Raw genomic sequence first — 16,577 nt, forward strand, 5'->3', positions numbered from 1 at the left:
CCCCCCTCCCCTCCAAAAAGCCAAATAAAGCGAAAAAAACGACTTATTCCATGTCCCAGTGCCCAAACAGACGCGGAGCTGGTGTCCGAGGGGGGCTCAGCCCCCCCGCTTTGCCCCCCCCACCCCCCCCCAACCCTCCCCGTCGCCTATATGTACCCTGTAGACTCGAATTTGTGTGAGCGTCTCCCAGTCACAAATTCGTCTCTAGGGGAATATATGGGCGATGCCAGAGCCTTGGAAAGTTCTGCTTTCCTTTAATTGCAGCGCTCCTAATTAAATCCTCAAACCCTGCTGATGTCATTTTCTAAAGGTGGTTTATTCAAAGTGCGAAAGCGGCGTTTTGCTGTTCGCCAGGGCTTGTTAATAACGGTAATAATAATAATAATAGGAAATAGAGGTAAAAAGCAAAATCACCGCGATGATTGGGGGGTGTGGGGGGGCGATAATAATCAAAATAAAATCCCATTATTACTTTCGTCTCCAGAAGAAACAGCAGCCACCGCAAACACAACTCTCAGCCAAGAGCACAAAGAGCCCCGACCATTTCGCAGTGACTGATTTATGGCGTTTTACAACCCCATAAAAAGCTGTAACAACCAGCCAAAAGCCTTCGACACGCTGGCACATTTAGTCTAATAAATAAAACATAAACAGTTAACTTTATGTGTCACTTTTATTGTTATCAAGTAAAATATGGCAATGCCCTGCAAGCTATGATTTTCAACTATAATTGTTATCAAGCACAAGGAGGAATACCCCACCTCCCTCCTCTGCCCCTCTCTTTAGGGCGAGATGGAGATAAAAAAAAAAAAAAAAAAAGCTTTAATTGAGGGAGCTAAAACCCTCCCAAAATGTTGACATCCATTTGCAGCTCCCCGACCTGCGCAGGGGAGGTGGGAGCCATTTTTAACGCATCCCTCCAGCTTTGCCCCCAAAATAACAAGCGGTGTATTTAGAGAGACGAGGTCAGGGCTGAGAGCGAGGGCCAAGGGGGCCTGGGATGGCCCGCGCGTGGGTGCTGCGCTCGCGTGGGCGCGTAACCCCCGTGGGGGCGTTACCTGCAGCACCCAGGGCCGAGGAAAAAGCAGGGTGCTGCCCGCCCCCCCCCCCGAAACACTCCCCCCCCCCCCAACCCCTCTCTGCTCCCAAAGGCCGGGGCTAAGCGCAGCGGGGGGGCAGTTTGGGGAGCAAAAGGGGAGGGGGGGGGGGTGTCCCCGCTGCCTGCGGGGGGGGGGGGGGGGCAGCCCCAGCCTCGCCCAGCCCGTGCCGCTGGGTGCAGGCAAGGGGGGGCACACCTCCCCCCCCCCCCCCGTCTGTGATTTAAGGCAGGGTCACTTGCAGGTCTGCACACCCGCCTCTACTTTCTAACTACCCCCCCGCAAAAAAAAAAAAGGTGCTCAACCCTCTGGGATTGGGGGGGGCGGGGGCACCCCCCGGCGGTGTCCCCAACTGCTCTGTCCCCTCCCCAGCCTTGGGAGGGGGGATGGAAATGGGGCTGCTGGGGTAGAGTTTGGGGGGGTCTGAAGGGTCACTGCAGCTCGGGGCGGGGGGGCACACTCACATACACGCACTCACACCAAGGGCGGGGTGTGGGGGGGTCATTGTTCCCAGTTCGGACCGCGGGGGGATGCCCGGTGCCCCCCAACACCCCCATTCACACTCATCCTCCCCCACTCCTCTTTCCCACACTCCCCCCCGCCACCAAGGGGGGGTGTGTGTGTCCCCCCATTGTGTATATCCGTGTCCCCCCCCTCCCAGCAGCCGAGGGGGCGGCGATGGACCCCAGCACCCAGCACCTCGCCCCGAAGCGCGTCTCCCCGGCTCTCCCCGCGCACCCACTCCCACTCCCACGCCCCCCCTTCCCCCCCCCCCGCAATTTGGGTACATTTTGCAGAAGCTTTTGGTTCCTTATCCGGGACTGGGCTGGCGGGTGTGATTGGCCGGGGATGTCACATGGTGAAAGTAACTTTACGGGGTCGCCAGCTAGTAGGAGGGCTTTATGGAGCAGAAAAACGACAAAGCGAGAAAAATTATTTTCCACTCCAGAAATTAATGATCATGAGCTCTTATTTGATGGACTCTAACTACATCGATCCGAAATTTCCTCCATGCGAGGAATATTCGCAAAATAATTACATCCCAGACCACAGTCCGGAATATTATAGCCGGACAAGGGAGTCCAGCTACCAGCATCACCATCAAGAGCTGTACCCAGTGCCACGACCCTCCTTCCCCGACCGCCCGTTCAGCTGCGGGGGTCTCCAGGCTCCCGGCAACCCGGCCACGCTCCAAAGGGGACACGGGCAAACTCCAGGAGGCCAACACCTCTCAGAGAAAGCACAGCAGCTCTGCGAGCAGGCTGCTCTATCCACCTCCTCCACCACTCCTTCCCCAGCCCCTCCAGCCTGCAACCAGCCAAACCCCGACCATCCCAACAGCACAGCTTCCAAACAGCCCATAGTCTATCCCTGGATGAAAAAAATCCACGTCAGTACTGGTATGCAACTTTTATTTTCCTCTTCTGTCTCTCCGCTCTCTTATTTTCACACCATGCTCGCTCCCTCTCGCCTCTCTCTCTCTCTTTTTTTTTTTTTTTTATTTCCTTCCCTTCCATGAGAGTCTTTGGGTTAGCACAATTGAACTGGATTTACGACTCCGAATGGGTAATTACACCCACCATAAATTTTATAGCCGAGCTACTGTGGGCAGCCTTAGCCATGTGGCTCGTTCTGTTATGTATGTGTGAAACTCCGAAAGCTTTGTAAGGGGTGCATAAATAATTCAGTCTTTTGAGCCAGGGAAACCCCTTCCTATTAGAATAGAAACTCTTGAGCTGCCCAAAGTTCTTTATTACCTATTTAGCCTATTACTTTTTTTTTTTTTCCCCCGGCTCCTCCAGTCGCCTCTCCCGACCCTCTCTCCATCCACGCTGATTTTCCTTGTGTGTTTTTTTTTTGTGTGTTTTTGTTTTTTTTTTTTTTCTCCTTTCCTTTCTTTTTTTTGTTTTCCTTCCCCTCCTTTCCAGTGAATCCCAATTACAATGGAGGCGAACCCAAGAGATCCAGGACAGCCTACACCAGGCAGCAGGTTTTGGAGCTGGAGAAGGAGTTTCACTATAACAGGTACCTGACCCGGCGGCGACGCATCGAGATCGCGCACTCGCTTTGCCTCTCCGAGCGACAGATCAAAATCTGGTTTCAGAACAGGAGGATGAAATGGAAAAAAGACCACAGGCTGCCTAACACCAAAGTACGGGCAGCAACGGCAGCGGTTGCCAGCGCCTCCACCGCCCCCGCCGCCCCGGCGAGCACGGCCGCGGGCGAGGAGCTGCCCTCCGCCGCCGCGCAGGACCCGCGCACGGAGGATATCACCAGGTTATAAACACCCCCAGACCCGCACACAAATGACTCTGGATTATTTATAGAATCTAATATATATATATATATATATTTTGGTTCTTTTCCCCCCCTTCCCCTTCCCCTCGTAGTTTTTCTTTTATTATAATAATAATTATTATTATTTTTTTTCCTGTGCGTATAAAAAACAATGGGTCTCCCCCAAGACCACGGGCTTTAGATGCATGTCAGATAGCATGAGGCCAGGTGTCTGTACCTGCAGGGTTTTTTTTACGCCATTTCAGGGTTTTATTTATTTTTTAAAGCTGGGGGATGGGGAGGGAGGGTAGGGTGGGGGGAGGAAGAGGTAAATGTTCTGTTGGGTGAATTAAATGAAGAAATGACGATAATATGGACGGCAAAAAAAACAAACAAAAAACCAAACAAAAAAGACGAATGTAGGTATTTTTTTCCCCTCTGCATTCCAAGTGCACAATGAGCGAAGGAGCTATGAAGTTCTTTTGTAGCAATGTGGACAAAAAAAAAAAAAAAAGCTTAAAAAAAATCACGATTTAGAGAGAGAAAAAAAGCAAACAAAAAGCAGCTACGAAACAGCACACAAGGGTGGACGAGTCTTTGCTGAGAAATTGAGAAGAAAAAGGGGAGTGAGAGAGAGAAAGAGTGACATATTTAAAAAATAAAAGCAGAAGAAGGTTTTAAAAAGTCAGTAGCTAGGGTTTTTTGTCGTGGTTATTTGTGTTTTTGGACTGATTTTACATGATCATTGTAAACTTGCAATAAAGAGTTTTAGTGTGTATGTGAAAGTCCCAGTGTTCAATAAACCAGTCAGTGTGAATTAGTTTTACTTTTATGTCTGGTGACTTATTTTATCCCCACATCTCCCCGCAAACCCGCCCCAAAATAATAATAATAAGGATAATAAAATGCTGGGACGATGTGCAATGGATCCCATGTGCACCAGTTACTGCTTAAGTTAAGTTTAAGCAAACCTAAAGATAAACTCTCAACTCCAGATTTTTATGACATCACGACGTGGCCAGTGACTTTAAAAATCTCAGACCCTCCCAACCTGTAAATATGGGGGAAAAAAAGGAGAAATCTGGGTTTTCAGACGAGGGCTGTGGATTGGGGTTAGCTTCCAGTCATGCCTCTTTATTTTCTTTCCATCCCGCAGAAAATTGTCTGGTTTTAGCTCCTCTCCCTGCTTTGAACTTTTTCTCGTGGCTTTTTAATTAATTATTATTATTGTTATTATTTTCTCTTGCTGTCGTGGCGCGCTCGCGTTGACTCGTTCAAGCCAAGAGGTCATATTGAATTTTGCCAGGCAATGAAAAGGCTGTTAAATAATAATAATAACAATAACAATAATGAGAATAATGGTAGTAATAGTGCTAATAACTGTAATTCATCGCTCCTGGCCTTGGGAGGCAGCCTGCAAATTGGCAGCAGTGGGGGGATTTTAGGGAAAAACCTGGGTGTCCCCCCCCGCCCAGTGCAGGGTGTCTGTGCTTCCCTGGCAGGGCAGGGGAGGGGGTGCTTGGAGGGGGGGGACGCTGGGGCTGAGCCCCCCCCCCCCTTTTTTTCTTTTTTAGGCCTTGGTTTTGGGGAAGTTTGCTGCTTAAAAATCCCAGTGGCAGGGGGCTGGGAGAGGGAGGCCTGCTCCAAGTGCCCCCCCCTCCCCAAGCCCTGGGACACAGAGTTATTGGAGAGGAGGCTTTGCAAGCGTCTTTATTTAGGTTTTATTCTATTTATTTTTTTTTCCCCCTCTCTCTCCAACATCGATTTAAGCTGCCATTAAACAAATCGTGGTCTCAACCCCCTTTGTGATAGCTGGGGACGCGGATCTGGAGGGGAGAAGGTTCTCATTTATCCTGGGGAGTTTAGATGTAAAGCTCACCCGCTTCTTCCTCACCCCCCCCCCCCCCCCCTTTCACATCCTGCTTTAGTGATATTAAGGACGAGGCTGGAAAGATAAAACATATCGACAGGACACATAACCATTTAAACATTTCCTCCACAGAGCAGGGAAAGGTGTTGGGAGCCAGTTGGGATTTTGGCTTTTTCCAAGGAAGATCCCAGCCTGCACAGCTGAGGTGGGGAAATCAGATAAAATCCAGCCTTAAAAAAAAAAAATAAAAGAACCATCAGTAAACAGCACCCAAGGCTCGGCCCATCCCGTGGGGGTTTGGATATTTTTAATATCTTCTTATATAGGCAAGAAATCAAAGCAGAAAAGGGGAAAAATAGGGAGGGAAAAGGCATCAGGGAGGGGAGAAAAGGAGATTTAATGCAGGAAAAAGCAGAAAATCTGCGGGGAAAGCGCAGCCCCAGGTGCTGGGAGGTGGGTGCTCCCCCAGAGCACTCCAGTGCCCCGAAGTTGAGGCAGGGCAGGGCAGTACCCCAAATCTTCTCGGGGGTGGGGAGCGGAGCTGGGCATCTGCACCGCTGCAGGCTGGGCTGGAGCCAGGAAGAGGAGGAGGAGGGTGGGGGAGGAAGGAGCATCGTTCCAAGTTGGATTTCGCCCTCTTTTTTTGCGGGGGGTGTTGGGGTTTGGAGTTGTGGGTTGGGTTTTTTTGGGTTGCTGGGGGGGTGCTGTACTTCCCCCACCCCCGCTGGGTGGGTGTATCCCGTGCAGGGGGGGGGGGGTGCTGGGGATGTCACCCGTGGGTGGCAGGTCCTTTGGGTGCCAGGGACATCAACCAGGGCTGGGGTCCTGCTGCCCACGGGAGGGTCCTCACCCAACATCGCCCTGGCCGTGGCCGTGACACGGCCGGAGCTGCGGAGGGAGGGTGGAAATGCACCATAGAGGCCGGGGAAGGAAGAGGGTAGAGAGGGGGGGAAAGAAAAAGGAACAAAAAATGGGGGGGGAAAGGGAAGTAAAGGGGGGAGGAAGAAAACAGGAAGGAAAAAAGGAAAAAAATGGGAAAAATAAAAAGTGGAAAAAAGAAAAAGTGGGAAAAAGAAAAAATGGGGAAAAGAAAAATAGGAAAAAGAAAAAAAGGGAAAAGGGGGGGAAAAGGAAAAAAGAAAATAAAGAGAAAAAAGGAAAAAAGGGGGGAAAAAGGGGGGGAAAAAAGGGAAAAATGGCTATTCCTGCTGCAAACAGCCCGAACCACGGTCCCTTTTTAGCCTCTTGACGCCTCCATGTAGAGAGGCTGAAAGAAAACTTTATTGAAGTTCGGGTAAACGGCAAAAGCGGGTTCATGGAAAGGCCAACTTTTCTATCCCGGCAGCTCCATGGGAGCCGAGCAAGCTGACCCCGGAGCCCTCCTGACCCGCTGCCTCTCCCAACGTTGTACCTTCTGTGTCTGCGGACACAGATTTAGAGGCACCATCGCTGTTTAGAGGCTTTGTAGGTTTTTACCATAGTAATGGGGTGTATGGGGAGGGGGGGGGGGGGAGCTGGGGCAGATGCGATGCGTGTTATGGCATTGTCTCCTCGCCAAAATAACCCGGGAGAAAAGGGGAGAGAAGGGTGAAGTGGCGGCCAAACTTCTCTCCCTTCTTTTCCTCCAGAGATGCTCTCCCTCCCGGCTGGTCCAGGAGCGCTCCCAGCCACGTAAGTAACCCCCATTTCAGGGGAAAAAAAACCACAAACAAACAAACAACAACAAAAATTTAAAATAATTGAAAAAAAAAAAATAACCCAAAGCAGAGCCAAAAGGAGACCCTGAAAGTTTGGGAGGTGTGGGGATGAAAATCAGGATGCAAATGGGAGCGGTGATGCGGGGTGGGGTGGGGGGGAGGTGGAGGGGGGGGCGCAGAGATTGGGGTTGTGGGCAGCGATGTAAAATAACCGCGGGTTTCTCCAGCGGAGCTGCGGGACAGACGGACAGACAGATACACAGACACGGGGATGGCTGGAGGGCTTGGAGGGAGAAACGCTCCCCCCGGGGCTTCAGAGCCTGCGCAGCCCTGGGCTCCGTGTCCCAGACCTGGCCCTGGCACCTATAGATGTGGCTGCAGGAGGTGCCCCCCCCCCCCCCCCCCGCCCCCCCGGGTGCTGCATTGTTCAGGGCTCGGATAATTCGCTTTACTTTGATTATTGGGCTATAAAACTCCCAGCAACAACGTGTTTCTGCAGGCTCAAATTAACATCTGAGGCCAGAGCTTCCCCCCCCTTTTATGTTCTTCGAGTCCAATTTGTTTTGAAGTTCCCTGATAAGTTTTACCGGTTCCTTTCGCAGCTCGGGTTTTATTTTATGTTTTGGTTTTTTTTTTTTTTTTTTTTTCCTCCCTCTTCTCTTTAACTAGCTTCGCTAAGGACTCGGGTTTTAGGACGGCTGCAAAGTCGTTTTACGAAGGGCTTAACTGGCAATAAAAAAGAGAAAAAAAAGCGTGAGGAAGTCTTTGTATCCAGAGCCTGCGAGGAATGGTAACCCCTCTTAAATTTACATCAGCAGGCTGAGAAAATTAGCTTCCTGTATTGCCTGTTAGAAAGGGGGAAAAAAAAAGGAAAATAACAGCTCCAGAGACGCTTTGGGGAGATAACTGCAGGCGGACGAGGGTCCTCAGCAGCCTGTTTTATGAGAAGTTTTTAATTTTATTTTTTACGCGGTGGAAATGCCTTATTTCCCCTCTTTTTTTTTTTTTTTTTTTTTTTTTTTCCCTTGGTGTGTGTGTTTTTTCTTGCCCCAGGGCTTTCCTGTCGCGCGGGGGTTTAGCTCCCAGTTAACACGGCATTACGGGTCCTTCCAGGCAATTTCCTTCAACCCCTCGTAGGTTGAAAATGTTCCTCTCCGGCGTTAATTGGAATTAAAAGCCAAAACACGCACCCGGGGTTAAACGAGTGAGTTACTGGTTCGCCCCAGACCTGACAGCACCTCCAACGTGCAACTTTTATTTATTGTGCTCTCCTATATCATTATCCAGAGATATAGTTTTATGTACTTCCGAATCTGTCGCTGTGATTAATTTTGATGGGCAAGGTACCAAGGTAAACATTTTGGGATTTTTTATTATTTTTTTTTTTTTTTTTCAGTGAAAGACTCGGATTTCCTTTCCAAACAGCCAGCAGCCGCCGTGGGGATGCTGTTAGCAATTTTCAAATATCACCTTTTCCTGCTTGTTTGCGTGTTTGCTTCAGCGCAACCGGATTTTTTAATGTTTTATTTATTTATTTATGTTTTCCGGGGGAGGGAAAAAAAGCGTCTGGGTGGTGTTTTGGGGGGAATCCCCTCCCCCCTCCCCTGGAAAATAGACGTGCATGGGACAAACTCCAGGCTTCTGGAGTGAGCAAAATAAATAATAGGTAAATAAATAAATCATCCCTTCCTGCGTAGGGAATTAAACACTGCTTTGTAAATGATTAACTTTTCCTCCCATGTCTTAATTAACATTTTTCCGTGCTCTCTAATCCAACATATGTATCGCATAATTTCCCGAGCCGTGTAATGGATAAACTGGGAAGCAGCAGAGGGGAGAGGTGACACCGCTCCCTGCCTCCGAAGGAATATTTACCTGTATCCCCCAAAGAAAAGTGGTTTATAAATGATTTTTCTCTTGGTTTTGCCTTCTTTCCGAGGAGTTTGCTGCTCCGATGACACTTTTTGATCCCTTGCTCTTCCTCCGAGGAAGAGGATGGGGCTCCCCCTGCTCAGGAGCAGCCGGAAAAAAAAAAAAAAACCAACAAAACAAACCAGTTCTGCTGGGGAATAAACTTATTTCTCCCGCCGGGGATGTCAGGAGGTTTGGGGCAAAGGATTTCTCCAAACTTCATTTGGTTTTATTATATTTTTGGCGTTTATTTCCTCCGTCCAGCTGCGGGTCAGGCTTTTCTGACAGCTGCCACTCAAAGTCAGCCCCATCCTTGGGCGGAGGGTGGGGGGCTCTTGTTGCCCCTTCCTCGCCTTATTCTGGGGGAAATAAGGGCAGAAAGGAGCAAAATTATCCTTTGCTTGGCAGAGCCCGTCAATTTGGGTGAAAACCAGCAAAATATCCCAAAAGGGAGGGAGCGGCGCCTCCAATAAAAAGCGGTGCGTAGCAAATCCCCCCCTGCGACCATAAAATACCGATTTTTAGCACCGAAAAGGCGCATAGTGGAAGGTGGGAAACGAGAGGTAATTTATGGCCAGGGCATCCCCCCCCCCCCGCCCCCCAAATCCTTCTCCCCTCGCCAAGATGCTGCTGCGACTCCACCTTCACCCCCCCCCCCCGGCCAGCTCCATCCCTCCCCTGCCCTCTCCATTTATTCCCAATTAATTCCCTGATTATGCAATCAGAAACTTAAACAAGCTGAAAGTGGTTTGCGATTCGGGAATTCGAGGAGGTTTTATTATTATTATATTATAATAATAATAATTATTATTGTTATTTTTTAAATTAATAAACTGGCAGATTGAACCCGTCTGCTCCCAACTGCCCCCCCCCCTCCCTTCCCTGGAAATAAAACCGCAGGGAGAGGCGGAGGTGTTCAGGCAAATTCTCCAAATACACATTTATTCCTTCCCCGAGTGGGCACTTTTAACTAAAAAGTGTGTTTCTGCGGGTGCGCGTGCCCAGCCATGCACGTACCCAGCGCATATGGATTTATTTATAGGGACCGCTGAGCCAGGATGGGCAGGCAGGGAGATCCGCCGAGATGCATTTATAATTATAATTTATAATTATCCCCCGTTTTCATAGGGACAATTAGAGGCACACAAGGCGCAGAGCTGCAGCCGGAGATGCCTGGGGAGGGGTAAAAGCCGGGACATCCACGCGTGTCCCTGCACGGTTCACACCAACACGCGTGGATCTGCACAGCATTAACAACTTTAGATTTATTACTATTAATTTTAAATACCCCCAAGCTGCTTCATCCTCGCTTAAAACCCCGCGACCCCCCCCTGCACTTTCCCTATTTTATTCCTATATTATTCCTTTATTATTCCTATTTTTTCCCTATTTTATTCCTCTACTATTCCTTTATTATTCCTATTTTTTCCCTATTTTATTCCTCTACTATTCCTTTATTATTTCTATTTTTCCCCTATTTTATTCCTCTACTATTCCTTTATTATTCCTATTTTTTCCCTATTTTATTCCTATATTATTCCTTTATTATTCCTACTTTTTCCTATTTTATTCCTCTACTATTCCTTTACTATTCCTATTTTTTCCCTATTTTATTCCTCTACTATTCCTTTATTATTTCTATTTTATTCCTATTTTATTCCTCTATTAGCCTTCTTTTATTCCTATTTATCCCTTTTTCCATGCCCAGGTTTATTTTTGGAGGAGGAGCAGGAGGGTCCTTTTACAAAGGAAGATGCGAGATAAAAAAAAAAACCCAAACCCACTAAAACCCTCCAATACTCCGAAATCCTCCCAGCCCCGTTCCAGGTTCCTTGAAGTGCTTCTAAATATTTAAAGAAGAGCCCATAAAGTGTTTACGTCCAGGTTGGCTCTGCATTAGCTGGGTCATGACCCCGGCTTTGGACAGAGGGACAAAAGGGGCTTTTTTTTTTGGGGGGGGGGGGGGGTCTGGGCTTGGGGTGGCCGCAACCTCTGGGGACCCGCAGGTTCAGCTGCTGGTGTGACCCCAAAAATCCGGGGGCAGGAGCTGGGGGGTGATTTAATAAATCACTTTTAATTTTTATGATATTTTTATTGGGGTTTAAAGATATTTTTATTCTATTTTTAAACGATGGCCAGCCTGTGTTATAGTTGGAGAGGGGCAGGGTGGGGAGGGGGCAGCTGCAGCCTGCTCCTGGGAGGGTTTTTATTTTTTTTAAATCCTCGATTTCCCCCCAAAAAAACTTAATTTCAGAGAAAGGAGCTCATCCTCCTTCCCCGGGCTCGGGGGGAATTTTAATTGCAGCTGGGAAATGGGTTTATTACCCCTCCCGGAGCGGGGCTTTGCCCCCCCTGTCCTTCCTCTCCCCCCCTCCACCTCTTTTAACTTTACTTTCCACCTTGCTGTTGGCAACCTTAGCTTAGGGGAGATGTGAAATTGAGGCAGAAAAAGCTTTTTTTAACCCCGTCTGGATTAGGAAAAAAATATTAAAATACCCAGACAACGCCGGGACGGGCCTCTGCCGTGGCTGCACCGAGTTTGCTCCTGATAATAATAATAATAATTAATATTTATATATTGGGTTTAATGCCTGGGGCGGGGAGACCTTCGCTATTTTCCCGATTGGGGTTTAAAAAAAAAAAAAAATCGCTTCAGCACTTCAGGAGCATCTTTAATTATTAGAAATATTTATTAGCAATAATACGCGGGGCATTTACCACTAATGGGCACCAGCATTTGCGGAGCTGTAATTGCGCAGAGACCTAATTAGACATGCATTTGTGTCATTTGTGCGGCTCTAAATACGGGTTCGCGTCCCCGAGTGGGGGGGGGGGGGGGTGTCGCGATATTCGCCAATATACGCGGAAAAAAAAAACTTTTTTCATCCATCCTCGGACCTTGCATCCAGCTGCCCCGCACGGCTGCGGGGGGAGGAAAAGGCAAATATTCAGTTCATTCCTTACACATTTCCCCCTTGGGAAAATTTATGAGTTTATTACCGATTTTTTTCCCGCTTTTTATTTTTTTTTTTCCACCCCAAAAAGCCCCCACTAAAAACTCCTCCTTACCTTAAAAAAAACGATTTTAAATGGGGAAAGAAACGCAGGAGGGAAAGAAGTAGAGAATTGCGGAGCTCTAGGGGGGGGGTCTCACCTCGCGTCTGCAAATTTAGGGGTCTGACTGATTGGGGGGGGGATAAATAAGTGAGGGTAGAGCCCTAAACCACCCCCCTTTTTTTTTTTCAGGGGTTTCGGGCTTTCCCAGAGCAGTAATCTAAACACCTCCGCTGGCTGGAGAGCGTCTTCTCGGGAGGAAAGGGGTTTTTTTTGTGTTTTTTTTTTTTTTCTCCTAATCTGGGTAGATAAGAGGGGGAAGGTCCCCGCAAAGGTCAGGGGCAGAGAAAGCCCCCGGCCACGGCGTGGGGCTGGGTACACGCGTGGGGGGGCCTGCGGTGGGAGGAGCTCCGGGGATGGTGTGCTCGGGGGGGGGGGGGGGGGGGCAGATGTGGGGGGCTGTGATGGGGGGGCTGGCCAGATGTGGGGTGATGCCCCGATGTAGGGTGATGCCCCGATGTAGGGTGATGCCCCGATGTGGGGTGATGCCCAGATGTGGGGTGCCGACGTGGGAGAGTGTGTCCCGGGGGGGGTGTCTGCTGATGGGGGCTGGGGGGTGTCCAGGTGTGGGGTGCTGCTGTTTGAGGGTGCCCAGATGTGGGGTGTTGACCCGCTTGTCCATCCAGATGTGGGGTGTCACTGGGGATATCCAGATGTGGGGTGATGCCCCGATGTAGGTGATGCCCAGATGTGGGGTACCACCAAGGGGCGGCGGTGTCCAGGAGTGGGGTGTCACCCTAAGAACGCTGCCCAGATGTGGGGTGCCCCCTTGGGTGCTGTTTGGATACGGGGGGGGGGTGGGTGGGTGCAAGATGCAGGGTGCTACCCCATCCCCTCCAGACAGAGACCCCCCCACCGCCGTGCCGCCGCCGCACACGCGTGTGAGCTGCGCCCAGCCCGTGCGTGACCCCCCCACCCGGGGCCGTGGGTGCTCTCTCCGCCACGCGTGTGTCCTCCTGGAAAGTGGGGGATTCCTTGACCCCCCCCTCGGGTAGCTGGCAGCGCCAGGCTGTAAATCCAACCGCTTTATCGCCCTGGCAGATGTTTTAAGGCCCTTTTCCCTCCCCCACCCTCCAGGCCGGTGGTTTATTCACCTTCTCCCCACCCCAACCCCAAATTCCCCCCCCCCCCCCGGTCCCCACTAAACCCCTTTGGAGCCGCTCTGAGCAGCTCCCAGGGTGATAAACTCCCCCACCGCTGTGTCCTGGGGGGAACCCACGGGGGAAAGATGCCCACGAGGGGCAGGAGGAGTGTGGGGGGGGAGTCACTTCCCTCTCTGGCAGGGGCAGACACCTCGATATCATAATTATTATTTTTTTTTAACGCATCAGCACGGGCCAGGCTTGTTCTCCCAGCGAAAGGCTGGAGGCAATTAGCCAGGGTGGAATCCATTGTTTCCTGTAATACCTCCCCCCCCCCCCAAAAAATGAAAAAAAAAAGAGATATTTTTGCTCTGGTTTGGAAAATCCTTGAAAATACCTCAAGGGGCAAAAAAATATAAATATTGCTAAAGCCCAAATCCTGCCTTTTTTCCCCCCTCCACCCCTCCTTTCGGCCTGGTTTCCGCGGGACGTTGCCGAAACCCTGCGGAAGTTGTGGCGGGGCCTGGGCGCAGCACCCCCCCCCCTGCACCCCTCGAGGGGAGCTTTGGGGAGCAGGATGCGGCTCCCAGCCCCCGGTAACCATGGTGATGCGGTGCTGGAGCATCCAGAGCCGCGGCTCCTTCCCTCTCCTCGTTAGCAGGGCCTGCCACGCTCCTGCCATGCATACAATATTTATCTTGATTAGCCAAACACGCTCACCTACCATATTGTGCTGCTGCTGGAGGAGAGGAGCAGGTTGGCTTGGTTTGGTTTTTTTTTTAAAATTTATTTATTCATTTATTATTATTTTTTTTCCTTCCCCAGCTCTGGATACAACTCAAGGGGGGAAAAAAAAAAAAAAAAAAAATCATCTCTTCCCACTCCCATCCCCTCCCCGCACCCCTGAGCATCGCTCCGGAGCCCGAATCTCCAACCAGGGGAGGGACGTTAACGAGCGGACGCTCTCAATTAAGGATTTTAATTTTTTTAACTCCCAAAAGTAAAAAGGGGGTTGGAGACCTTCCCTGGGCCTCAACCCTGGGAAAATTTGGGGAGCTGCACCGTAGAGACGCGTCGTTTTGCTGAAACGTCCTCGTTTTGGGGGGGAGAAAGCAGAAAAGGCGATTTCTTGGGTGGGACCAAAGGAACTGGTTGGCCCCGCTCGACCCCCCCCGGCCCCCCCCGGGTGCTTCGTTTAAGGCCTCTTTTAATTTAAAGGGGTTTTTCGGGCCGTGCGGCCTCTCCATCACCTGATACGGGAGCGCCGGTTGCGTTAATTATTCTCCATAATTGGCTTTTGTGCGGTGGGGGGGGTGCGGGGGGTGCGGGGAGGGGGGGTGGGGGTGTGGCCGGACACCCCCCATCGCTTGGGGGTCGGGGTGCTCGGGGCTGGCGGGTGTTTTGGAGCCGGGGAGTTGGGTGGGATACGTGTGTGTTCGTGTGTGTGCACACGAGTGTGATACGTGTGTGTGTGCACGAGTGTGATACCTCTGTGTGTGTGTGTGTGTGCATGAGTGTGATACCTGTGTGTGTGCACGAGTGTGATACCTCTGTGTGTGTGTGTGTGTGCATGAGTGTGATACCTCTGTGTGTGTGTGTGTGCACACGAGTGTGATACCTGTGTGTGTGCACGAGTGTGATACCTCTGTGTGTGTGCGTGTGTGCATGAGTGTGATACCTGTGTGTGTGTGTGTGTGCACACGAGTGTGATACGTGTGTGTGCATGTGTGTGCACGCGTGTGATACCTGTGTGTGTGTGTGTGTGCACGCGTGTGATACCTGTGTGTGTGTGTGTGTGTGCACGAGTGTGATACGTGTGTGTGTGCACGAGTGTGATACCTCTGTGTGTGTGTGTGTGCACATGAGTGTGATACCTGTGTGTGTGCACGAGTGTGATACCTCTGTGTGTGTGTGTGTGCACATGAGTGTGATACCTGTGTGTGTGTGTGTGCACACGAGTGTGATACGTGTGTGTGCATGTGTGTGCACAAGTGTGATACCGGTGTGTGTGTGTGTGCACACGAGTGTGATACCTCTGTGTGTGTGTGTGTGTGCACACGAGTGTGATACCTCTGTGTGTGTGTGTGTGCACAGGAGTGTGATACCTCTGTGTGTGTGTGTGTGCACGAGTGTGATACCTCTGTGTGTGTGTGTGTGTGCACACGAGTGTGATACCTCTGTGTGTGTGTGTGTGCACGAGTGTGATACCTCTGTGTGTGTGTGTGCACATGAGTGTGATACCTGTGTGTGTGCACAAGTGTGATACTTGTGTGTGTGTGCACAGGAGTGTGATACCTCTGTGTGTGTGTGTGCACGAGTGTGATACCTGTGTGTGTGTGCACAAGTGTGATACCTGTGTGTGTGTGCGCACAAGTGTGATACCTCTGTGTATGTGTGCACACGAGTGTGATCTCTGTGTGTGTGTGCGTGTGTGTACGTGTGTGTACATGTATGTGCACACGAGTGTGATACGTGTGTGTACATGTGTGTGCATGAGTGTGATACCTCTGTGTGTGTGTGCATGTGTGTACATGTATGTGTACATGTATGTGCACATGTATGTGTACATGAGTGTGATACGTGTGTGCACTGTGTGTGTACACAACTGTGATACCTGTGTGTGCATGTGTGCACGTGTGTGTACATGAGTGTGATACCTGTGTACACGTGTGTACATGTGTGTGCACATGAGTGTAATACCTGTGTGTACGTGTGTGCACACACGAGTGTGATACCTGTGTGTGTGTGCGCACATGTGTGTGCACACAAGTGTGATACCTGTGTACGTGTGTACACATATGTGTGCATGGAGGAGTGTGACACCCGTGCACGTGAGTGCACACGTGTGTGTTTGCGAAGAGGGGAGTGATACCTCTGCACGCGTGTGCACACGTCTTTTCGCACGGGGGTGTCTGTGACACCTCTGCGCACACGAGCGTGCGCTTGCTTGCACGCCTGTGCCGGCGCGTGTGGCCCCTCCGCACGCCCCCCCCCCCGTGTCCTGCACACCCGTCTGGGGCCCAACACACGCGTGTGCACACGGGGGAGCTGCTCCCGCCGCCCCCTGAGCAAGGTCCCAGTGTTGGGGGGGGGCTGTTGCGTGTCGGGGGGGGGTGTGGGGGGGTCACATCAGTCCCGGTGATCAGGATCAGGCCCCCCCCCCCCTTGAACGTGCCCTGGGGAGGACACGGTGGGTGCAAACTTCACCAGCCAAGGCCCCGCGTCTCCAGGCCCCTCCTGGGGGGGTTGGGGGGGGGGTTCTGGGGGTGGTGCCCCCCCTCCCCGCCGTGCCCGCGGGGGGGCTGCTCCCACCCGGGGCTTTGTCTCCCGGCGAAGGGCACCCAGAGGTCAGGCTTGGGTGGAGACCAGCCCCCCCCCCCTCTGGGCTGCCCTTATACTGGGGGGGGGGGGGGCGCTTGGGGATGGGGGGGACCCCCAGGTAAACTGGGGGGGGGGGCTGTGCTGTCCCCACCCCCCCTGGATGGATTTTCTGCTTGGTCTGAGGGTGGTTTGGGGGCGCTGAGGGCTG

At 51.2% G+C, this 16,577-nt stretch overlaps 1 protein-coding gene across 1 annotated transcript; it reads left to right on the top strand.

Moving 5' to 3' along the window:
* The first annotated feature begins 1,961 nt into the window (after positions 1 to 1,961).
* Positions 1,962 to 4,200, top strand: HOXC4 (homeobox C4). The gene is made up of 2 exons (XM_074853648.1): positions 1,962 to 2,497; positions 3,026 to 4,200. The coding sequence occupies exons 1-2, from the start codon at positions 2,053 to 2,055 to the stop codon at positions 3,379 to 3,381; spliced, it is 801 nt and encodes a 266-aa protein (XP_074709749.1). The 5' UTR covers positions 1,962 to 2,052; the 3' UTR covers positions 3,382 to 4,200.
* The last annotated feature ends 12,377 nt before the right edge of the window (positions 4,201 to 16,577 follow it).

Source organism: Strix uralensis, chromosome 33, assembly GCF_047716275.1.
Source record: "Strix uralensis isolate ZFMK-TIS-50842 chromosome 33, bStrUra1, whole genome shotgun sequence".
NCBI lineage: Eukaryota > Metazoa > Chordata > Aves > Strigiformes > Strigidae > Strix > Strix uralensis.